Here is a 25,709-nt window from a genome sequence, read left to right on the forward strand (position 1 = left end):
TGATATTGTCGAGACCTGAATTTCCATTCACTAGTTTATTTTCTTTAAAGAACCAGAAGTTCGTTAAGTTTTCTATGAAGAACTGGAAGTTCTCATATACTTATAACCCGAAGTTCTAACCTTATAATCAACGTTTAATTCTTTTACTCAAATATCTAATCCTATACACATGGCTAGATTAGAACCTAGCATATAATAGTTGTTTTGAAGTATTTTTTGAGCTAAACACTACGTACATTCTTAATAGTTATCTAAAATAAGGTTTAGTGTCTACATGATTTTATTATACATGATTAATTAATTAGTTGTGTTAATTAGATGTCGATCATTGCTAAACTTGAATTCAAAGCTCTTGATGTGAGTGGTGATAACTACCTATCATGGCAATTGGATGCGAAGTTACACTTGCAGTCCAATGCCCTAGGCGATGCTATCAAGGAAGATAACACTACAACCCCTGAGAAGAAGGCTAAGGCTTTGATATTTCTGCGTCATCATATTCATGATGATCTGAAGGCAGAGTATCTATGTGAGGATGATCTCTTGAGTTTGTGGACATCCTTAATGGATAGATTTGACCACCAAAGGATGGTTATCCTCCCAACTGCCCAAAGTGAATGGTTGAGCTTGAGATATGAAGACTACAAAACTGTGAAAGAATACAATTATGCTTTGTTCAATATTGTTTCTCGCCTTATACTATGAGGTGAAACAGTAACAGAGTCACAAATGATTGAGAAAACTATATCCACCTTTCACGCAAATAATGTACTTTTGCAACAACAATACCGTGAAAGAAAATTTGAGAAATATTCTCAAATTGTGAGTTGCCTTCTTGTATCAGAGGCAAACTGTAATGTTCTCATGAAAAACCACAACTCCATACCAACTGGGTTGCAATTCCATAAGCAAATGCTAGCTTTTGAGCTAGTGGTAGTCGGTGTAGAGGACATGGGAGAGGGCGTGGAAGAGGCAGAAATACTGGGAGAGGTGGTCGAGGCTATCATCCTTATGGAGATGGCAATGGTAATAGAAAAAAGGATCATTGGAATACTAATGACCAACAAAAAGGTAATTGGAACAAGTGGACAGCTCCACCACATAAAAAGGACTCAAATCCTCAAAACACACAAAAGGATAGCAGTGATATTTGCTACAGATGTGGTGGTAATGATGGACATTGTGCAAAATACTGCCGAGTTCCTATAGAAGAGGTTGAAAAGTATAAAGCCTCTAGGAAAATGGAAACAAATGTGATAGAGAATTGGAAGAGTGACCACTTTAATGATGGTACTCATTTGGATTGTTCTAATTTCCTTGAGGTTCAATATGAGGATCCAAATAGCAATGGGCAAGTTTGACGAGCAATTTTTCATCCTTGGAATGATTTATTTAGTTAATTGTATTTTTATTACCAGTTCATGGAATGTTTACCATTAATATTGTGTTCTCTTCATGGAAAGTCATTTAGGCCATGATTGTCGTTAATATTTTGAATTTCCTTATTATGAATCTCAAATTTTATTTTTCTTAATATATTTGTGCTAGTATCAATCTTTACAAATTTATTTTGCTTTATGTTAAAATGTATGGATATATAAATGGAGAAAAATATTATGGATATATGTCTGGTAGACTATACCCATAAATGAGAAAGACATTGGGTATCAAATCTAACGCTAGGAGTAAGAAGCTCACTTAGACAGTCTTCCCGTCGTTAGGGGGAGAAAAGCAATGGTTGCTCTAAGAAAGACGTGAAGTAACGTGGATCACGTCCACTATCTCATTAAGGATCCAAACAATGAATGTGACTATATGAGATAAGGAGAATGATACACTTGCAAGCGGTTGCAAAGAAAATGTCTAAGCATTTAATGATATGGTAAAAATAACCATGAATGTGCCAGCCAGAATTGATGTTCCATTTGGACGGGGTCCAAACATGGCAACAAATGAATCTACTATACGTTAAAAGAGTGGTAGACCTATAGGATCCAAAGAGAGTGCTCCTAGGAGAGGAGAACTGAGGAACCATCTTGTCCAAATAATAGCCAGGTAATGGCTGGAGCGAGCTCCATGAACAAATAATGAAAATGTGCAAATATCCAAATTCACTGAAATGCCTATGGTTGACTATGGAGAGGCACAGGTACTTGAAAAATGAAGAGATCGATCTCAATATTCCATGCATGTTCAGGTGAATTGTGGGATAGGAAAGCATTTGTCATGGATGACATATTTAGCTATGGTATAGCTATTGGAACATCAAAGGACAATGATGAAAAATAAATTAACCATGTGTTTCGTCGACAAAGGAAAGATTGGCCAATCTGGAATTTGCTATTCAAGCATAATTAAACTCTTTGAAAAACATGGCGTGGACCTACAGTAAAATCCGAGGTTGGATTCAATATAGTAGCAGCAAGTTTGGTTGGTATAAATTTGATTGGGACACCTAATAAGGAATTTGAGAAAACTGCTGACTATAGATTTTTTAAATGAAATGGACAAAGCACATGGTTATGTGGAACTTGGATTTGGATAAGGATCCATTTCCACTAAAGGAAGAACATGAGGAAGTTCTTGGCCTTGAAAATACTCTACTTGAGTGATATTGAAGCATTTATGTATCTAACACAATACGTGCACAAGATCAAACATTGGATTTTCTATTAGTTTCTTATCAAGATATAATTGTGCACATACACTTAGACACTGGAATGATGTCAAACACATATTGAGATATTTTTATGGAATAACTGGTATGAAACTATTTTATTCTTATAGTTCCACTAATGACTATGATCTAGTTGGTTATACAGTCTTTGGTTATCCATCTAACCCTCATAATAGTCACTCTCAAATAGGTTAAATTTTTATTAATAAATATGCAGCTATGTCTTGGCAATCGACAAAGCAAGATCCAGCAATAGCTTCCTTAAATCGCGAATAATTCACCACCAAGCCATGTAAAGACTTGTTTTTATCAAGGGGGCTAATAGAACAGGGGGAGCATCCTGATGAATGTGTCCCACCAAGTCATGTAAAGACTTGTTTTTATCAGGGGGAGAAATAGAATAGGGGGAGCATCCTAAAGAATGTATCCCAGGACATATGCAATGTACTATTTTCCCTTCTCTAGGTTTTATCCCACTGGGTTTTCCTAGTAAAGGTTTTAATGAGGCAGTATTAAGCAAGTCACAATGATTCTGAGTAATGTTGTACTCTTTTTCCTTTGCTTTGGTTTTTTCCCACTAGGTTTTACTTAGCAAGGTTTTAATGAGGCAACTGTCATTGGATAGTTATAGAGCATCCAAAAGAATGCTACAAAAGATGCATCCACCATAATTTCCACAAGAATGGTGGACATCCAAGGGGGAGTGTTATGAAATCTGTGGGCCTATATGGATGCCCACCATTGAGCCCATATGGGACACCTCCTCATATGTGTTTATCTTGGTAATCCTTTATCTTGGTGTTTATCCTGGTAATCTTTTATCTTGGTGTTTATCTTGGAGGTTACCTAGTTATATATAAAGGTAACCTCCTCCCATTCAGACGTACTTCAATCAATAAGATCTCTCTCTCTCTCTCTCTCTCTCTCTCTCTCTCTCTCTCTCTCTCTCTCTCTCTCTCTCTCTCTCTCTCTCTCTCTCTCTCTCTCTTTTATTCTACTTGGTTGATGTAGTGTTCTCTCTAAAGCTAGTTAATTCTAACAATATTGTTGTTTTATGAATTATTAACATGTTCATGGATAGTTTAATGGGATTTTGTTTAGGTGTATCAAAGCCCTTTTCTTTGTTGAGTATTTTGTGGAGTTGTTGAAATTTTGATGACTAAAATGGATTTCTTTATCTAAAGTAAATAAAAGTGAATGAGTTCGTTTAATAAGGAATTGAGCTTAACTGCAGTGTTTATCAAATAGGGTCATGTGGATCCTTGAAGTGCTTCACGTTGAGCATGCCATGGATTTGATCAACCAGGAGTTAAGTTTCGACCTGAAATTATTTTAAAGTTGGGGATGACCACAAAAAATTCCAGATAATTTGATAGCTATATAAAAGTTGTCACTAGAAGGATTTCATGATAATTATGGCGGTTAGAAATGTCGTTGGTGAAGGTGGTGTCACAATTGCATCATTGACGGGTTAAATTGTCACTACAGCCATTGGCAATGCTCCACATTCGCGACACCTATGCGACTGTTTGCAACCATGACCCAGAACGACAACTAAGGCTTGTCAAGAATTCCAACAATTAGTGTGATGACCCAAAATTGTCAACTTAAACAAGATATTTCAATTGTTTGAAGTCGTCAGAATTGCCAATAGCTAATTTCTTTCTCAAATAATGACTACTATCTCGATGACTCAAAATGGTCAATATAGCCAATTTTTTTTCCAACGGCTTTAAATTCTCATAATGGCCTACACTTAAAAATTGTTGCGGAATGTGTCAATAATTCTCAACAATGACACCCAAAATGATAAGCTTTTGCTGTTGAAAACGACATAAACCAATACTAAAGCATAGTCACCAAAGATTATATATGATACAAAAACAATTCGTACACCCCAAAACCACCTCACACAAAGTTCCATAACCAATACCCCTTTTTATTAAAAATCAATGTATATGACACAGAAGTACAAAACATTTACAATCTCTTATACTACACGTCTACAGTACAGAATATTTAGCTCCCGAAATTAATGGATAACTGAAGAAATACAACAACACATTTACAACTAGACACCTGAGATATAACAAAGCTTCAGCCTAGTAGATAGATTCATCACTGCATTATTTACTTGCAGCAGCTTCCGCTTTGCTCCTTTTGTTGTAGTGCGTCCCTTGACCTTTTTTAGACCAATATCATTTGTTGCAGCCAACTTGAACAGTATAATAAGTCAATTAAAGCTATTTACAATCTGAGTTCACAATACACAAATATAAACACTTGAATACAAAAGAGTATATTTATAAAGCAAATACTGATATTTATTAGGATACCTTGCACCGAGTTTTTACATGATACAAGTGAGAACAATATTGAACCAAGAGCCCTTAGAGTCTTGGAGTTAAAGTTTGTTGTCGCAACATTTCTATTTGGATGCCCCTATATCATCCATATTATATAACTAGTATACATTAGATGAGGATATTAATCATTAACCTTTCAACATAAGAAGCAGTATAGTTAATTAGGAATCTCCTAATTTGTCCAAGCAAAATTTATATATCATGATCCTAGTTAACATCATATAGCTAGTGAAATACTCCTCGACAAGGAATATTGCCTAAAACAACAAACTTAGACTTCAAGGGTAGTTGATGGAAATCAAAGTCTACATGCAAAAAATTATTTAGGCATACATAAAGAATCGACCACAATAATTCATGAAAATAAATAAGGGTTAATTAGTGATAACCCCCCATTTTTAGACATGCTTTTGTGTTGACCCCCTAAATTTTGAATCACCACAAAAGTTCTCCCATTCCATCCCGGCCCGGTTCAGAAATCATCTATATTTATCATATTGCCTAAAGTACCCTCGGGGCAAACACAAACTGAAAGAAATCGGCCCAACCCCAACTAACTAAACTAAACAACAATCGGGCTCACCATCTCCCTCATCTTCTTCCTCAACCACCAAACCAGCACAACAAATCCAACTAAACCAGCAACCTCGAGTCGAAGAACGCTTCAATCGCGATCGTTCCAGCTCGCTTCGATGACTGTGGCATCCGTAATAAGAATTGAAATTCATTGAGAAAGCTTTTTGTAAATTCTGTGCTGCCCCCAAACACAACTTACACATCTTTGCATATTTCCATAACAAGATGGATACATTCAATGCCACCAAAGAACTAAATTAATAAGATCATCTTTTATTCAAGTTAAAAACTTAAAATGTGTTAGTTTCGTACAGTCCGCGTCCTATTCAACTGCTGAAAACCCACAATTGACGATTTACATGGATTAATTGACTTTTTTGATAGAGGGGATTGTTTTGTTTAAAACTGCCCACTTCGAAATATTGACAACAAGGACGAACCGATGAGGAGGGAATCAATTGTCCCTTTTGAACTTCCATTTTTCATCTTCTTCAGTTGCAGCGTACAGTAGATTGCATTAAAACCACTGAGGTAGGGAGAGAAAATAGAGATTTGCATCAGCTACCAAGGTGTCTACGAGACAACAGTGTAGGTCACCGAGAAACGTTGAACGATCTCGATTGAACCGTTCTTCGAACTGAGGTTGCTGGTTCAGTTGGATTTGTTGTGCTTAGGGTTTGCTGGTTTGGTGGTTGAGGAAGAAGATGAGGGTGAGAGTGATCCTATACACCCGGTCGTTGTTTAGTTTAGTTAGTTGGGCTTGGGCCGATTTCTTTTAGTTTGTGTTTACACCGAGGGTATTTTAGACAATATAACAAATATGGATGATTTTTTAACGGGGCCGGATAGAATGGGGAGACTTTTGTGATGATTCAAAATTTGAGGGGTAAACACAAATATATGTCTAAAAATAGGGGGTTTAAACTAATTAACCCAATAAATAACTGAAATAATGAAAAATCAACAGTAATCATATTCCAGCTACAAAAGCACCTCCAGCACCAGTAGTGTGAAAGCATGAATTCACGCTCTCCGTTGGACTTAAATGTGACGAAAGCTAGAATATCGGCACAGATCAAAACGCATTCCCTTGCATACTGTTCACATTATTCTCCTTTAGAATATCAGCAAGCATATATCCAAACTCATCTTTTTTTTTAAAGGCATCCAAACTCATCTTCATGACACCTATGCGTGGTTCACAAATTAAAGAAAATGAGACTATACGACTTGAGCACTTGATTAGAAATGTATAATTGTTATATTGTTCCAAGGTATATAAGATGAAAAAAAAAATGCAATTGACGCACATTATCAGTAGAGGAATAGTAGTCCGTGGGTACTCTGAAATATACCATAGCCAAGGGCATGACATGTCACAAGTGAAAATCACTGGTTTCAATGAGGCGGGACTTTACTAAACTTATTTTACACAAAGATATCTTACAGGTTCTAGTTACACCTCTTCAGCCTTAAAGGGATATTAAGTGGTACACTAAAAAATAGAATGTATAAACTGAAAAATGGACTGATATGTTTAATTGAATAAGGGTAGTTTGGTAATTTTATTTGAGTAGGGGTAGTAGATGTCATTTAAGAAAAATATTTGTGTGTGTTGGATTAAATGCACAGGATGGTGCCAAGTGGTAATTTGATTGATTTTGGTCTTAGAAGAGTCAATGGGTATTTTGGTAATTTTACATGGTGAGGAGTAGATTTGACATTGTACATGCACTAACCAGATGACATAAAAAGGCTGACTTGGCCATGCTGTGAAATTGGGGGTGGAAGTCTAATAATGGAAAAACTGGGGGTGGAAGTCTAATTGGCAAAGTTGCTGATGGTGGAAATCTTACTAAGCAAGTTTGAGGGATTAGCAGGCGAATACCGCTTCATGGGCCGTGAATTAGCTCCTTCACTTGTTTTCCATATTGTTAATGTGGTCGGAAAGAGCTACAATGAAGTGAATGAACTAGGTTACTGGTCTGAGGGACAAGGCTTTTCGAAGAATCTCACTAACGGAAAGAGCCCCTCGATGAAAATTCTAGGTCAAGTCTTTTGGCCTGTAGGCCCTTGGTCAGTTCCAAAAGGATGGTCTGTACCTACAAGTGAAAATCCAATAATAATAGGAGTCCCCATTAATTCGCCCCCTGATGACTTTACGTGTGTGATATATGATCCGGGAGGAAAATCATTTGTCAGTGGATATTCAATCGACGTCTTCAGAGCAGTGCTAGACTATCTGCCATATGATTTCGTTCCATTTAATGGAACTTATGATTATATGGTAGAACATATTTATGAAAATGTGGGAAACTCAGTCCTTATACACCACAATTAAGTTTATCACCAATGACTATATATACTTCAAATTGTTTCCTGCTATTTTAAAATACTACATTCTTCTAAACTCTATCCTTGCTTTAGCTTGTTTCCATGCTATTTTAATCGTCTAATTTGAGATTTTTCAAAATTTGGAGGACAAGAAGAAGTTGGACGCAGTGGTGGGAGATACAACAATTATGGCCAACCGAAGCAAGTTTGCAGAATTTTCCTATCCTTGGCCATTTAAAATATCAAATGCTATTGCGAGAAGAGATGTTTTCTGCATAGGTACATCGGACATGGTTTCAGCACCAGGAGGAAGACCATCAACTTTAGGAATGGTCAGTGGAATGAACTGAATGAGGTGGGGATAAAGATTTAGATGGTTGAACTTATTCTGTGTGTTCTTGGGAATGAGGATGGTGACTCTGTGGCCTCTTTCAGCTAACATGTTTGAGATGTCGAGAAATGGAGTGATACGGCAAACCAAGGGAGCATAGCTACATGGTATGTGGGCTGTTTTGTGCCCCAAAAACTATGAAGCACACCAATCCAATGCAACAAAAGCGAACAACCAATATCAAACATGGTAGAAACAATCTACAACTACGGTGTATGAAATCAACTAAATAATTCCTAAACAAGTAGTAAACAATGTAAATTACTCACTAATTCAAACAAACAACCAAGAGAAGAGAGACAAAGATTTACGTGGTTTAGCTTGCGCCTAATCCACAACCAAATAGAGAAATGTCCAATAGAGAGGATATTCAAAAGAGTACAATAAGCTCTCACCTTGATTCTAAAGAATCCCCAAAGTTTCCCAAGAAGAAACTCACAAATCTCTCTTTTTCTCCCCTCACAATAATGTTCTCTCAACTCTACAATAACTTTCAATGGTGTAGACAACTACCAAAGAGTTCGAGCATAAACAAATGAAGAGAAGACTAAGTTTTTCTTCTTCCAAAGCTCTCTCAAAAGAGGCACCAAATCCGAAACCCTAGCAACTAATTTTGTCTCTCTTAATTTCTAAACCCTAACTTTGTTTTAATAGTGTAGTTGATCCATTTTGGCATATCCAACAATTCTCCACCTTGGCGAGAATTTCTCAAATTCGAGCCGACCAACTAATGCGCTACACCCAACTAACCAAATAACATCAAAGAGAGAACCAACCAATCCAACCATCAATGTCCCTACGAACCTAACAATGAATGCACCACGAAGTGGTTGCTTACGTACTCGTTCAAAGGATCAAGCCTTCGTAGTTCTTCTACACCCCCAAACAAATGGGTCAATTAACAACCATGCCCATATCAATGCCCGGAAAGGCGTGAGTCCCTCAAGGGATTACCAACAAACTTCAACACAAAGAGGTCAAAAGTACCAAATATCATCTCCATTGAGTATACTGAAGATGTTCCAATACCATCTCCTAGAGTAGGAGATATTCCAAAATCCTGAAACCTCATATGGCTTCCAACAACAAATGGCTTCACAACTTCACTATGCTCATATGGGATAAAACATCTACAACTTCAACTGTGGTTTCGCTTTCATTATCAGTTGTGTACCTATCTATATCACAAGGAGCAATATCAATCTCCACCGTTTGAAATATTTCTCCCACATCCAAACATACATTCATATCCAAATGCCCAAAACAAACAAATTTTAATTTTGTTTCTTCCCAAAACCACGTTCTTCCTTCATGGTAAAGTTTTCGACAAAAATACAAGTAGAATGATCTCCACCTGCACCAACCACAATTCCATAAAGAAAGTACAATTTTTTTCGCCTTATCCTTTTCATCACCACACGTGCATCTACAACAACCTTTAGAGCTTCATGTTCAAACACAACTTTCATACTATCCGACTCTAAAAAACCCAAAGAGATGAAGGTTAGATTGCAAATCCGGCACATACCGAACACCAACTAATTATCTAACTTCTCCATCGAACATCTTCAAACGGATAGTTCCCTTTCCACGTATTCTTTTTCAAATCAGGAACATGTCTGGCATCAACCAAATTTCTAATTGTTCCATCTTCTAACTTCAACCGAATTGTTCCAACTCCACCAATTTTGCAGACATGGCCATTGCTTAATAAAACATAACCATCTAACTCCTAGAAGTTAGCAAACCAATCCCTATTGGGACACATATGGTAGGAGCAACTCGAATCCAAAATCCACTCTAACGTGGAGTAGCCAATAGAAGATGTAACTGACAACGTGATAATAGTAAAAGCACGCTTTTACTCATATTTAGTTAATTAAACTAGGAAGAAGTAAAAACTATTCTTAGGCTTGTGATCAAATTTCTACTCCCAATTATCATGTAATAAAATAGAGTTAGAATTCGTTCCACTCCTAGTTGCTTAGAACCTAACAATTTCACTAATTTATACAATTCAACAATAACGATGATAGCAATGGTTTTAATTATACTAATATCGTAAAAACTAATATGGTTTATATTCTATATCAACTAAAGCAATTAAATACGAAGATGTGAATGAAAAGAAGGGATTAGGGGGATTTGATATCCACCTTGATTAATCCCTAATATGCTAGTATGGATATTTGCAATCCTAATCTTTATGTTTTCACATGAGGTTCAACATAAAGGTTAGGTCTTTTGATCCCTAATTATTCATGGCATCTCTAACCAACTAATAATTAGCATGAGAGAAAGTTTAAACCCATTCTCATGGTGATTGAACTGCCCTCTAGATTGAAACTCTTAAAAGCAATTATTCTACACTGACACGTCAAATCTTCATCAAAGCTTTAATCAAACCCCTCTAATGGAGGTTTAGCTAAGATTCATTAGACTATCATGGAAAACATAATAAGAATAAGACAATATAACTAAAGAATATAATGAACTTGAATTTTATTAATGGTGGCTAGGTTTTTCTAAAAGAAGAGGTAGGAGAAGAGAATAATGAACCCTAATTAATTTAGACTAAGTTGGAGAGAGATATATAAATTATTCTAATTAATGGAAGGGAGAGCTAGAGTTCTCCCCTAGTCCTCTTTATATAGGAGAGGTTAGGTTTACAATTTTCATGCATGGGCTTTGGAGCCATATTTTGGGTCACTAAATCAAGCCCAAAACCTAATTAATCAAGTCCAAAAATGGTTTCTCTGCTAGAAATTACTACAACAACCTTTTTGTACACTTTTACTCCTCTGAATGGGTCAAGTCTTAGACCATTAGAAAATATCTTTCCGAGCTGGTCTTTTTTATGTATAATAGGCCCAATTTTGAGGTCTGAGTCCAGAGATACGGCCTGCAGAAGTTCTACTGACTTTTATACTCTATTTCTGCCCGCGTTGACTTTGACTTTTCAGCTTTGACTGGGATTTAAAAAGGTTTTTTCTCCTTAAAACTTGGGCTTTAACTATAGAACTTCTTAGCAACCAACTTTTTCCCCTTTCTCTTGCAAAAGTGACATAATTCTTCACATAGTAGACTCTAAGACCTGAAATACACAAAAGCACGTAATCAGTACTAACTCTTCATTATTATAAACATAATTGGTCTAAATATAATATTCTTAAGGGGTTAAAACTACAGTTTTGAGCTTTATCAAACCACCCCCAAACAGCATTTTGCTTGTCCTCAAGCAAAGATGAAAAATTAAAATAAGTGACCAAAATTAGAGTTTTAACTAGTCTCGTTTCGCTGAGTACGATTACATTGACCATATACAATAAGGCCTTAAACCACTAGAAATTTCCTAGTGGACGAGTTATAACATCGTGAGAGTTTGCTAGAGAAGGTACTCACAAATTTTATTTATACTACAACGACTAAGAAATAAAATTAATATTTTCTTATTTATTCTTAGATATCTATACATCTCACTAGCAATGAATAAAGAATAATCAATTCGAAACCTAAGCTAATACGTGCATAATAATCAATCATCTGCGGATAAACATATATATAATGAACTATGCTATAAAATGTAATAACAGATCCGTTTATGAAACTTTGGAATAGTGTCCTTAAGTAGGTCCTCACAAATATGTTAAAACAAAAATACTCTGATTTTTCCGCTCAAGTTTCGCTAACTCTAGTGTGCAGTGGGCACACTTTTCCTCACAATCTCAATGACGTACAAGGTAGCCGAGGTTGATCAAATACATCTGCCACTTACTATCACACCAACCTATTCCTCATTAAGCTAGACGTTTTTATTAGGTGTTGTGGGGATTAGGCGATTGTTTAAGAAGGAAGGAAATAGATATTCAAATTAAAAAGACAAGTCTGAGAAAATAGGGTTTTCATATTATGTAACTAGAGAAAACCACTGTTGCTTCTACATTTTGTTTCCATCCTTAGCCATTTTTTTCTTTTTCTTTTGGCTTTTGACTCATTTGATTATGTTTTTGGAGTTCTAACTTTTTTTTTTTTTTTGGATGGAAACTTTCTTTTCTTATTTGAAGCAACTAACACATTCTTGGTTTTCCACAGGTCTTTCTCTTTTCTTTTCTCCATTTCATCCTATTCTCAGACTAATTCCTAAAATGGGTAGCTGATTTTATTTTTATTTTGTTTTTATAAAAGGGTAAAGGATTTGTGGTTTATGAAAAGGCTAAAGAAAGGCTCAGAGGGGCCGGGCGACTGGCGGAAAATAATTTCATATAGATTTGAATTTTGGGCTATATCGATCCAATAAGGGCCTAAATTCTCGCTTATGATATGGTATAGTGATCAAGCAAGTGGACGTGTGATTTATCTATTCGGAATTTACTTATCCCTTGTGTCATTACTCAGATATTTCACTCATATAAGGCTTTTAGGCTATATTCTCACAGAAATTGTAGAATAAGTATTCTAGCCTAGGTTTCAGAAATTTACTGCCAATATAAACATAGATGCTCATGCAATATATTTATAAAAAGATGCAATGATTATTACCTACATATTAACCTAAGTTTCTAAAAACTATTCTAATTTAAAAGCTAACGTGAAACTTCTAGACTACTATCATCACAGAAAAAAAAAAAACAATACCAATATTCCTAAGTGCATAATATAAATACTTTTTATTTATAATATTTTTTTAAATTTTTTTACTAGAAAGCAAGTGCATATTATATATATATATATATATATATATATATATATATATATATATATATATATATATATATATATATAATAATAGGTGCCTTAAATTACGCGTGTTTCTATACCAGAAACTTACTGCCAATACAAATATATATGCTCATGCAATATATTTATGAAAAGATGCAATGACGACTATTACCTACATATTAACCTTAGTTTTTAAAAACTATTCTAATTTAAAAGCTAACGTGAAACTTTTAAACTACTATCATCACAGAAAAAGAAACAATACAAATATTCCTAAGTGCATAGTATAAATACTTTTTATTTATAATGTTTTTTAATTTTTTACTAGAAAGCAAGTGCATATTATACATATATGTATATCTTAATAGGTGCCTAAAATTACACATGTTTCTATGCCACCCCCAAACAAAAACATGCTTTGTCCTCAAAGTATAGAAATAAGAATGATAGAAAATACCATGAAAACACGAGAAAATTTTAGAACACTTGCAAAACAAATTTAGAACTTACTAATATAGGTAAAGAAAAACAAATGCAACTCTATATGAGTTTCACCCGTTATGGGAATAACAAGAATTAAATTGGTTGGGACATAAGCAGATACTAACAGAAAGTAAAACTTACCTTATATCCAGCATTAAGCGTTGTCCTCCTCTTCTATAAAGAAGTGAGGTTCCTTTGCGTCCTGCCAAGCCATGCTAATTTTCCAGGCCTCACACCATTTATCATCTATCCTTGCTAACCTGTTAAGCGTCACTCGATCGGATGGGGTGTAAGGGGCAACCTAATGAGGTTGTAACCTCCATCCAGGCCAGACCATAACACGAAAAGAACATACAATGCAATTGGTGGGTCGCATAATGTCAACTCTAACCCAATCCATGTAACGGGTACATAAGTCAGGAAAGAAACATAGCATTATGCGGCAAACCAAGACAGGCATAAGAAGGTACTTATGGTTCATACTATGGGCTCGTGCTAAACTTGACACTAAGGTCTGGGGAAGGTCATATAGCATACGCCCCTCAGTTAGAGCAAGGAAGACGTCACAAGCGGTGTTATTCCCAGAAGAAAACCGCCATTCCCCTAAGATATTCAGCATGATAAAGAACATAATATTGCCTACGTTAAGGGACAGGCTACCAAGGGCTATGTTATATTACCCTTGGTCCTCTACAAAAAAATCCCCGCCCCATAACTCTCATGGAAATACACATAGTTATAGAGGTATACATTATCAGACATATAACCATATGAGTTTTGGGCAGCGGGCATAGGAAGTCCAATAACAAAGGCTACCAAAAACTTGCTGAAATCCATTGTCTTATCATTAATGGTGACAGAGAACATTAGTTCCCCATCTGGTCGATAGAAAAACTTACAATTATCATAGAAATAAGCCGTAAGTGTAGGAGAATAAGATTCATCAGCACTTACCAGTAGAGTATGCCATTTTGACTGCACAATCCTGTGGCGAAACCAGCATCCATAGGTGTCGCTCTTAAGCAATTCTTGAAATACTACTCCGATATGATTATTGGAGAATTCATATCAAACAATCACAATACTGAACTCCTTGAAGGGCTTGTAGAAAACCCCAGAAAAAAGAACTAGAGGTATGATGAGGTAAGGGCACTGGCGCGCTTGGAATAGCCTTTGTCAGAGGGCGGGCGCGCTCTCTTCTGACAGAAGAAAAATTCTACGATACTGGATACAGCGCGGGCGCACTCTGTGTTAGTGCAATTAGGGGGCGTGCGTCCTTTGAGTAATACTTGTGAGATGAATAAAGTCTGAGCGAACCATGTATTTATATAACACAAGTTTCTTAATCTAAGTTCCGCAAGTTGCCCAAATTGTTAAGGGAAGTGATGGAAAAAGAAATTTTTCTAAATCCAAAATAGAAACAATAGAGACGCAGACTTCCAGAATCAACCGAGATGTTTTTAGCTGGACTGAAAATAGCAAACAAAAAGTTTCTAATCCTTGAGGTTGCACAAACCAAGATTAGCTAATCCTAGCTATACCCTGTTAGCATGATGCGCACATGACCTATATTCGTTTAGCATGGCGATAATTTTGAAAAATACGTGGACATGTAAAGACATTGCTAAACAATAATGTCACCCCTAAACAAATCGGAAGGGTGGGATTCATGAAAAATATATAACATACATCGAAAATTAAACCAACTTTAAATTTAACATAATAATCAATTATAGAATTCAATATTAACTACTTAGCTAACAACTGGAAATAATAATAAAACTAAAACAGGGAAATATTCTTAAAAACAGAACTAGTGACAAGATAAGGAAGGCCCAGAGCCATCCGTTCGACGTCTACGATGCTCACGCCTTCTGGAGTCAAAAGATGAAGAACCATCGTGAGATGGCAGGTGTCGTAGAACTTCTTCTTGAAACGTGCGTTGTTGTTCCATAAATACTCATTGCTTCCCAATGCTCATTATGAGTCACAGCGAGAATCGCCATGTCATCGTGGAGATCCCAGTGACTATCATCGATCAACTGAATATTTTGCTGAAGCTTGTTTTGGTTACTGATAATGGTACCCTACCTAGTCTGAATGGCCTCACAAAGAGGTCATCAAGAGAACGTTGGCCTGTACGAATCGTCTCATACTGGGTATGGAGAATTCGCAGGCCCCGATGAAGTAAGGAGAAACGGGCTCTATTCGTAGTAGCCAGCTCCAAAGCTCCTGCATCAAAACAGGCTGCATCTTCCTCCTCCTCCGAATCCATTTCAGCAGCCAACATTTCAGGCATATTCCAATCCTTCTGAACACACTCTCTATAAATCCATGCATTCTCATGCACCTTCAACTTAATCTTACTCGAACCCGGCACACATCCCCAAAACAACATTATCTTCGTGATCAAAACAGGGGAACCTACGGTAAAGCCACCAACTCCTATAATCTCATTTGATATAAACTTGAGAATACAAAACCCATACCTTCTGTTATGAAGGGTCTAGAGAATGTGCAGACAACTCGAATTGATGTCACTAGCTTTCGTGGTGGCAATAACGTTCCTGCCAACCCACTGAGCCACTGCCAGTTGGTTCCTTCTTAGAGACGACTGACGAATACAATGCGACCTAGCATTGTAACGTCCTTCCAAGATTGTCTCCGTCATCAGCGGACCTATACCCCCAAGCTGAGATTCCTGCATTTCTCTCCTCAATGCCAGTTATCTCAGCCAACACTCCTGTAGTCAACTCCTTCCGACTACCATTCACATCCACAAAAATCCTACGTTTTTCAACCTCATTCTTCTTGTAAAAAGACAATACCAAATTTGGGTAATAAAAATCCTCAGATGAATACCACAACCCATCCCACTTCCTAATGCGCATTTTTGTATCGAAAAATGGTGCAAACTGAGCACTGGAAAAAATTTGTTCTGGAAGGATTTTAGGGGTTCTAGGATCCATGGTGAATGTGTGTAAGGAATGAAAATAGCTCGGTTGAAATTTGGGGGCAGTTGTGTGGAGATAAGGGCGTGGGTGCGCTCAAGATAGGCTATGTCAGAGGGCGTGCGCGGTCGAGGTTTTTCAAGGGTCAGGCAGTGTTCAGTAATGGAGGCGAAGAAGAGAAGAAGAATTCGCGTAGGGGGTTTTTTTAGGGAGTCATGTGCCACACATGTGACCTGGTAGGGTTTTTAATCATCGGGCCCAAGCCCAAAACAAATCTGGAATGCCCATCCTATCCTATGCCTCGTATAACTTAAAACTGTAATCCCCGATTCGCTAACGATCCGAATTTTGCGCATGAGCTATGAAAATGATCAGCATAGAAAATACAATCCAATGATCTATAAAGAACTCAAATCTAACCGTGGTTGAAAAATAAAGAGATGGAAAAATGCCTCAAAATACGTGAATGACATAAGTTATGTGATCGGAAAAAAAATCTAAATTTATAGATGGTGTCAACCCGAATCAAAATACGACTAATGGCATAAACAACAAGAAAAGAAAGTTGAGCGATCAAGAATGGAAAGACCAAACACCTTACCCCCAAACAAATTTTTGAAAACAGAGTTTAGAAAATTTGTTTTAAATGTGGGTTTTTTAAAGTCAGATTGCCGAGACTTACTAGACTAATGTTTATCGGATTTTAATAATTTTTTAGTTTTTATGAATAAGGTTTTATAGAAAAGAAAACAATAAAGTAATAAGGACGTAAATCACTCCATAGAGAAACACAACTCAGAACGAGAAAACATGCAAGAGTGGAAAGCGTGAATTACATTAATTGTGGACTTAGGATCCGATACTTACAACCACACACTCTAAAGGGAGGGCCTGGTTACCTTAATGGTACACTTACCAATATATGGAAATAAAATGAGGTACACCAAATATCAAAGGTCAGTCCTCATAGGCAGGGTCCTGTAAAATGACATTCTCCACATCTGTGGACCTTAACTCGTGAAAATGTTTTAATCATTGGCCATTGACTTGAAAGGTATTGTTGTCTTTGGGATTTACCAAGGTGATTTCCCCGTGAGGGGTGACTTCAGTAACCAGAAAAGGACCAGACCAGCAAGTTTTTAATTTCCCTAGGAAAATATGCAAACGTGAGTTGTAAAGCAAAACCTTTTGACCAACTACAAACTCTTTACGCAAAATTTGTTTATCATGAACACGTTTCATGTTAGCTTAATAATCCTTCGCGAGATCATAAGAGTCACTACGAATTTCTTCAAGCTCATTTAATTGTAATTTGCGCTTGACACTCGCCTCATCAATATTGAAGTTCAGACTTTTTATAGCCCACATAGCACGGTGCTCCAATTCAACGGTCAAGTGATAAGGTTTTCCAAACACAAGTCTAAAGGGAGACATTCCAATAGGAGTTTTAAAAGTTGTCTGATACACCCATAAGGCATCTGTTAGACGTTTAGACCAATCTTTCCGATCAGGATTGACTGTCGTTTCTAATATTTTTTTAATTTTCCTATTAGAAACTTCTACTTGGCCACTAATTTGCGGATGATAAGGAGTTGCCACCTTATGGGTAACTATGTATTTCTTAACTAAAGAAGCAACAACTCTATTGTAAAAATATGTTTCGCCATCACTGATGATGGCTTTAGGGATGTCAAAACGAGAGAAAATGTATTCCTTAATGAAAAACACAACTGTCGTATGGTCATTGCTACGGCAATCCATAGCCTCTATCCATTTGGAAACGTAGTCCATAACAATAAGAATATAAATAAAACAGTGGGAAACAGGAAAATGACCCATGAAATCAATACCCCATACATCAAAATCTTCCACTATCATAATGGGATTTAAAGGCATCATATTACATTTAGTGATACGTCCAAGTTGTTGGCAATGAACACATGTTCTGCAGTGTACTTGGGCATCTTTAAAAATGATAGGCCAATAAAAACTACATTGAAAAACTTTAGTTGCCATTTTTATACCACTAAAATGGCCACTACACTCTTTTTTATAGCAGAAGGATAAAACTTCATTATATTCCCACTGGGGGATACAACGATGAATCATCTGATCCACACAATACTTGAAAAGGTAGAGCTCATCCCAGTAATATAACTTAACTCTAGCCAAAAATTTCTTACGGTCGCTTTTTGACCAAACATCAGGAATAATATTGGAAGCTAAAAAATTCACAATTTAATTTTGGTATACCAAGGTGCAGAAAAAATAGAATAAAGATGCTCATCAGGAAAAAGAATCAGGTATGGACTCAGAGTCACTATCACTGTCATTGGTTAGTCTAGATAAGTGATTGGCAACTACATTTTTGACCCCTCGTTTATCCTTAATTTCTAAGGTAAACTCTTACAAGAGAAGGATCTATCGGATCAATTTCTGTTTAGCATCCTTCTTGGTGGGAAGGTACCTAAGAGTTGCATGGTCCATATACACTAAGGTCTTTGAACCAACTAAATAAGGACGGAACTTATCTAAAGCATAAACCACAGCTAAAAATTCCTTTTCCATAGTAGTATAATTTCTTTGAGCATCATTTAAAGTCTTACTAGCATAATAAATAACGGTGGACTTATCATCTAGTTTATGGACTAACATAGCACCAACAGCATAATCGCTAGCGTCGCACATAAGTTCGAAAGGTTTAGACCAATCGGGAGGCTGTATAATTGGTACAAATGTTAAAGCAGCTTTTAATATTTCAAAAGCTTGTTTGCAGTCATAATTGAAATCAAATATGACATCTTTTAAAAGCAGATTAGTTAAAGGCCTAGCTAATTTTGAAAATTCATTGATAAAACGCCTATAGAGACCTACATGGCCTAAAAAGGTTATAATGTCACAGATAGTCCGTGGTATAGGTAGACACACTATTTTATCTAATTTGGCCTTATCTACTTCTATGCCGTCACTAGATACAATATGACCTAGAACTATTCTTTTTTAACCATAAAATGTAATTTCACCTAATTTAAAACCAGATTCTTTTCCTCACACCATGTCAACACCTTAGAAAGGTTAGATAGGCAGTCACTGAAAGAGTTTCCATAAATAGAAAAATCATCCATGAAAACTTCCATAAAGCGCTCGACCATGTCACGAAAGATATGAAGCATACACCGCTGGTAGGTACCAGGAGCATTACAAAGGCCAAAAGGCATCCGTTTATAGGCATATGTTCCAAAAGGACATATGATGATAGTCTTGTCTTGGTTGTCTGGATCGATAATGATATGAAAATAGCCATAATAGCCATCTAAAAAGCAATAATAAGCATGACCAGCTAGACGTTCGAGCATCTGATCTATAAAAGGTAAAGGAAAGTGATCCTTTCGTGTCATGGCATTTAAGCGTCTGTAGTCAATACAAATCCTCCACTTCATAGGAACTCGTGTGGAAACATATTCACCAACATCATTACGCACAATGGTAACACCTGATTTCTTAGGAACTACGTGAATAGGGCTTACCCATTTGCTATCGAAGATGGGATATATGATACTCGCATCGAGTAACTGTAAGACTTCTTCCCTGACCACCTCTTTCATGGCAGGGTTCAAGCGACGCTGAGGTTCGCGTGAAGTCTTCACATTTTCCTCCAAATGTATACGATGTGTGCATACACTAGGGTCAATCCCCTTAATATTGTCTAGGGACCACCCAATCATGGAATGATGTTCCCTAATCACCCTAATCAAATGTGCCTCTTCATTAGCAGACAACTGAGAAGATATGATCACCTGATGATTACCATCCGGATCAAACTGGATATATTTTAACTCAGCAAGAAGAGGTTTAAGCACAAGGGGTGGGAGGAATATTTAGAAAGGCTTCCAGAGGGTCTTCGTTTTGAGTAGTAAAGACTTCTTTAGGTAAGAGGTCTTCAAACTTGGAAGATTAAACCACAGAAGGATCTAAGATAAGAGTAGACTTGAAAGGGGCATTGACTTCCTCTATGTAGGAGTCATCGTCGAAGTCGGTACTTCCGAAGGAAAGAAATTCATGAATCTGATTCTCTGGAAAAGTATTGGTGAAATAATCTTGAGCTAAGCTCTCAATCATGCTAACTTCACCATTGATAGTTGTATCGGGTAACTATTGCATCATTTTGAAAACATTCACCTCGATAGAAAGGTGTCCAAAGGACATGGACATCGAACCATTGCGGCAATTTTTTAGTGTGTTGGCAGTCGCCAAGAAGGGACGCCCTAAGATGATAGGAATATAGTCATTAGCGACTTCTATGTCAAGGATAACAAAGTCGGCTGGGTAGTAAAAATCTTGAACTTTAACCAGCACATTGTCAACAACACCCTTAGGATACTTAATAGAATGATCAGCTAATTGCAACCTCATTTTAGTTGGTTGTATCTCTTTTAAACATATTTGTTTATATAGATAATAAGGGAGTAAGTTAATACTCACCCCCAGGTCTAATAGAGCAGTTGTTGTGTGGGTATCCCCTAAGGTGCATTGTACAATATGACGTCTAGGGTCCTTGTACTTAACGATTCCATTATGTTCATATAGAGTGAGAAATTGTTCACTTAAAAAGCCGTCTTTTGGAATGTTTGTTTTCCACCTAGTAGTGCACAACTCCTTTAGAAACTTAGCATGTTGTGGTAATTTTTTAATAGCTTCAAGAAAATGTAGGTTTATCGTTAGATTTTTAAAAAAATTCCTAATCTCATCAAAATTGGTATCCTTGTTTAACATGGCTAGTCTCTGGGAAAACTGTGGTTTCTCTTTATATTTAGCATATGGATCAATAAGAATTTTAACCTTGGCCATTTTTTTCTTGGGTTGTTATTTAACTAGTACCTTTACAAGGGTAGGATCTTCAGTTTCTATTTCGGTATCTAGTAAATTTTCATTTTCAATGACCACTGGTGGTGTATCAATGGGCATAGTTACGGCGTTATCGACCACTCTGCCAGAACGGAGAGTGGTGATGGCATTTAACTCACTTACGTTTAAATTTTCTTTACTAGTATTACCGGTTACTTCAAAGGCTGTGTTTGACATTTTAGGATTAGGTATAACTTGACCTGGAAACACACCTTTAGGTTGGGTTTTATCTTGAGTTAACTGTTGTATGGATTATAAAATCTGTTGTTTAGCTTGCATGTAGGCCTCGAAACTATCTGGTTGTGAGGTGTAGTTGCCACAAGTGGTGTGACAGGAACTATCTCACATTGATTATTAACGGGTGGGTTGTGATAGTTGTTATTAACCAGGATGATACCTTTATTATTATTATTATTATTATTATTATTATTATTATTATTATTATTATTATAATTACCTTGTCCTTGTACTTGTCTTGGTGGAGCCTGGTTGTAATTGTTTGTTGGCCTAACATTTTGATTATTAAACCATGGAAGGATAACTTGTTGATTATTTTGCCAACCGAAGTTGGGGTGTTGTCTCCAAGGTGCGTTAGGTTGGCTATTGATGGAGCAAACATTATCTGGTTGTGCAGGTGGTTGTTCATAGACAAGAGGGCAATAGGAGTTGGTATGCTCAAGATTCAAACATAAATTACATGGAATAGAGTTGACGTTCATGACAGGAGTATGCTTATGTTAAACAGAAATTGCTTCTACCTTTTTTGTGAGGGATTCGATTAGAGTCCTAAGCTCGAGATCAGGTTTAACCTCAAACATACTGGCAGCCTTGGTTCTAGAAGAAGAATTAGCAAAGCGGGGGATATCGTTACCCCCCCCCCCCCCAGTTATTATTACACTTAGATTGATCTTCTAAAATCCTATAAGCCTCTGAGGCTCCTTTACTAAAGAAATTACCCCCATTCATTATATCAAGAACCTCTTTATGATGATGTAAAATCCCCTTGAAAAAGGCACGAACAAGCGTCTCTTTCGCAAGGTTATAATGTGGACACTCAATAAGAAGATCAGTGTACCGGTTCTAGGCCTCTGAAAAGGATTCATTAGGGTTCTGGAGGAAGAAATGATTCTTTTAAATCATTTCATCTATCTTCAGTGGTGGGTAAAACTGTTCCATGAACAATTGAACTAGTTTAGCCCATGAGTCCACAAAATTAGGCATTTGGGCAGTTAACCAAGATGCCACCTTGTCGGCTAGGGTGAAAGGAAACACCCTCAGTTTAATTTGCTCAGAACCTACGTTAGGATGATGGAATGTAGTGAGAACTTGTTCTATCCTACACATATGCTGATAAAGCTTTTCATGGTCTAAACCATCAAAAATGGGTAACAAATTAAAAATATTTGAGGGAATTCAAAAAAACCCCACTGGGTTTGCAAGAACAATGAATGACTTAGGGCCCTCGTTTAGGGCTTTGTAAAAATTAGAGAGAGGAGTCTCTGCTTCTTCTACCATTGATGCAGGTGTAGTGTGTGATAATCTAGATAGGTGTGTATGTTGACGTTTACGATAGATAACGTTAGACGGTTTATTCTTACCGGACCTTAATCTCATGCAAGGCTAGGTCCAATATGAAAAACAACCCGACAGCAGTCAACAACAGCCTGATATACTAGAATTTAAACTCCTCTGACAGAAGAGACGAGGAGTGGAAGAAGGAGTACCTGAATGCCTCCTTGCTACGCTTATGAATAACGTCTTTAATATGCAAATCATTGTCTGGAAGACAGGCGCGTGCGTGCTCAGATATAGTGTAAATAGGGCGCGGGCGTGCTCAGAGTGCACAACCTCGAAAATTTCCAGTATACTTCCAAGAGCAAATTTCTATTTTTCTGAAAAAAGAAAACAGAGTTAGAACCACAAACAATTACGAACAATGGGGTGGGTGGGTGAATTTGGTTATGTAAAATTGAAACAACTAAGGGAAACTATTATAAACACAACTAAGATGGCAGCGGCGCTATTTGATAATAGTAAAAACACGCTTTTACTCATACTTAGCTAATTAAACTAGGAAGAAGCAAAAACTATTCTTAGGCTTGTGATCAAATTTCTACTCTCAATTATCATGCAATAAAACAGAGTCAGAATTCTTTCCACTACTAGTTGGTTAGAACGTAACAATTTCACTAATTTAAACAATTCAACAATAACGATAATAGCAATGGCTTTAATTATACTAATATCGTAAAAACTATTATGGTTTATATTCTATATTAACTAAAGCAATTAAATACAAAGATATGAATGAGAATAAGGGATTAGGGGGATTTGATATCCACCTTGATTAATCCCTAATATGTTAGTATAGATTTTTGCAATCCTAATCTTTATGTTTTCACATGAGGTTCAACATAAAGGTTAGGTCTTTTGATCCCTAATTATTCATGGCATCTCTAACCAACTAATAATTAGCATGAGAGAAAGTTTAAACCCATTCTCATGGTGATTGAACTACCCTCTAGATTGAAACTCTTAAAAGCAATTATTCTACACTAACACATCATGTCTTCATCTAAGCTACAATCAAACCCCTCTAATGGAGATTTAGCTAAGATTCATTAGACTATCATGGAAAACATAGTAAGAATAAGACAACATAACTAAAGAATATAGTGAACTTGAATTTTATTAATGGTGGCTAGGTTAAATAACTTAAACTAGATTTTTCTAAAAGAAGAGGTAGGAGAAGAGAATAATGAACCCTAAAAAATTTAGACTAAGTGGGAGAGAGAGATATAAATTATTCTAATTAATGGAAGGGATAGCTAGAGTTTTCCCCTATTCCTCTTTATATAGGAGAGGCTAGGTTTATAATTTTCGTGCATGGGCTTTGGAGCCATGTTTTGAGCCACTAAATCAAGCCCAAAACCTAATTAATCAAGTCCAAAAAGGGTTTCTCTGCTGAAAATTACAGCAACAACCTTTTTGTCCACTGTTACTCCTGTGATTGGGTCAAGTCTTAAACCATTAGAAAGCTCTTTCCGAGACTGTTGTTTTAACGTATAATAGACCCAATTCCGAGGTCTGAGTCCAAAGATACGGCCTGTGAAAGTTCTGCTGACTTTTATGCTTTATTTCTGCCGGCGTTGACTTTGACTTTTCAGTTTTGACTAGGCTTTAAAAAGATTTTTTCTCCTTAAAACTTGGGCTTTAACTATATAACTTCTTAGCAACCAACCTTTTCTCCTTTCTCTTGCAAAAGTGACATAATTCTTCATATAGTAGACTCCAAGACCTGAAATACACAAAATTACGTAAACAGTACTAACTCTTCATTATTATTGTTTTGACCAAATATGATCAAAACACTAAGTGGTGATGAAAGAGATGAAGAACATAGAAAAGTAGTTAGAAAAGTGATGGTGATCGGGAGAATGATGAGACTGTACCTTTCGGTTGCCTACGTATCCAAATTATCGATGGGATCAAATCTTAAGAACGTAGTTCTTTATGAAAAATAGTTTGGTATTTATATGTGTAGAATAAAGACTTCTTGTAGCTCAAGTAATTGTAATTTGAATATAACTCTTATTTGATAATTATCTCTTTGATAAGAAACGAATATTGACATAAATTAATGTACGTAAGTGGCAAGCCATGTGGCTAGGGTTCAGCTCTAGACACATGAGTTAATGGGTCTGTACATCAATCCATGGTATTGCAAATTGGGTTTTAGCCTTGCCGATTAAACGAATAAAGTGGATACCTTTACCAATGAACGTTTGCCACGTAGGTGGGGGTCGAAACACCACCTCCTCTTTGGCATGTGAACGAAGAGAAAAATTCATATGTCAAAGGAGAGAAAAGAAAATCAACTAGAAAAAAGAATAAAAATAGTTTTGATAATGGAATGAGATGGCATTAGAAAATATAATTTGACTAGAACCTTAAATTTAATGGAAGTCCGTAAAGTGAAAATATCTGTTAGAAATGTTGAATTAAATTAGTGCATTTTTGGTGATTTTGTAGGAAATCGAAATAATATATGAAAGTGTGGCAAAAGCATAAATTGTTCATTGAAACTAAAGTGTTGCAGCTGTAGAAGAAGAAATGCACTGGTGGCATCGGAATGGCCTTTGAAGTTTATATAGGTTTAGTGGCATGAGCACATGAACTGATGACATGATTCTCTAGCTTGAATTATTGGTTGGACCTTGGTTGGGCCTTAAGCATTTGAATTTTGAAAAAATAGAAATAGAAGGTGAGGGACGTGACCAGCATGAAGTTGTTGTTATGCACATGCC

At 36.5% G+C, this 25,709-nt stretch overlaps 2 protein-coding genes across 2 annotated transcripts; both read left to right on the forward strand.

Moving 5' to 3' along the window:
- The first annotated feature begins 318 nt into the window (after positions 1-318).
- Positions 319-705, forward strand: LOC147491031 (uncharacterized). The gene has a single exon (XM_086567166.1). The coding sequence runs from the start codon at positions 319-321 to the stop codon at positions 703-705; it is 387 nt and encodes a 128-aa protein (XP_086423292.1).
- Positions 706-7,459: 6,754 nt separating this feature from the next.
- LOC147491032 (glutamate receptor 2.1-like) lies at positions 7,460-7,960 on the forward strand. The gene has a single exon (XM_086567168.1). The coding sequence runs from the start codon at positions 7,460-7,462 to the stop codon at positions 7,958-7,960; it is 501 nt and encodes a 166-aa protein (XP_086423294.1).
- Positions 7,961-25,709: the final 17,749 nt, after the last annotated feature.

The sequence above is a fragment of the Coptis chinensis genome, chromosome 6 (genome assembly GCF_015680905.1).
Source record: "Coptis chinensis isolate HL-2020 chromosome 6, ASM1568090v1, whole genome shotgun sequence".
Classification (NCBI taxonomy): Eukaryota; Viridiplantae; Streptophyta; class Magnoliopsida; order Ranunculales; family Ranunculaceae; genus Coptis; species Coptis chinensis.

What these genes read in the sequence shown, in the direction of transcription:
- LOC147491031 (XM_086567166.1), top strand. Translation starts at nt 319, where the DNA reads ATGTCGATCATTGCTAAACTTGAATTCAAAGCTCTTGATGTGAGTGGT.
- LOC147491032 (XM_086567168.1), top strand. Translation starts at nt 7,460, where the DNA reads ATGGTGGAAATCTTACTAAGCAAGTTTGAGGGATTAGCAGGCGAATAC.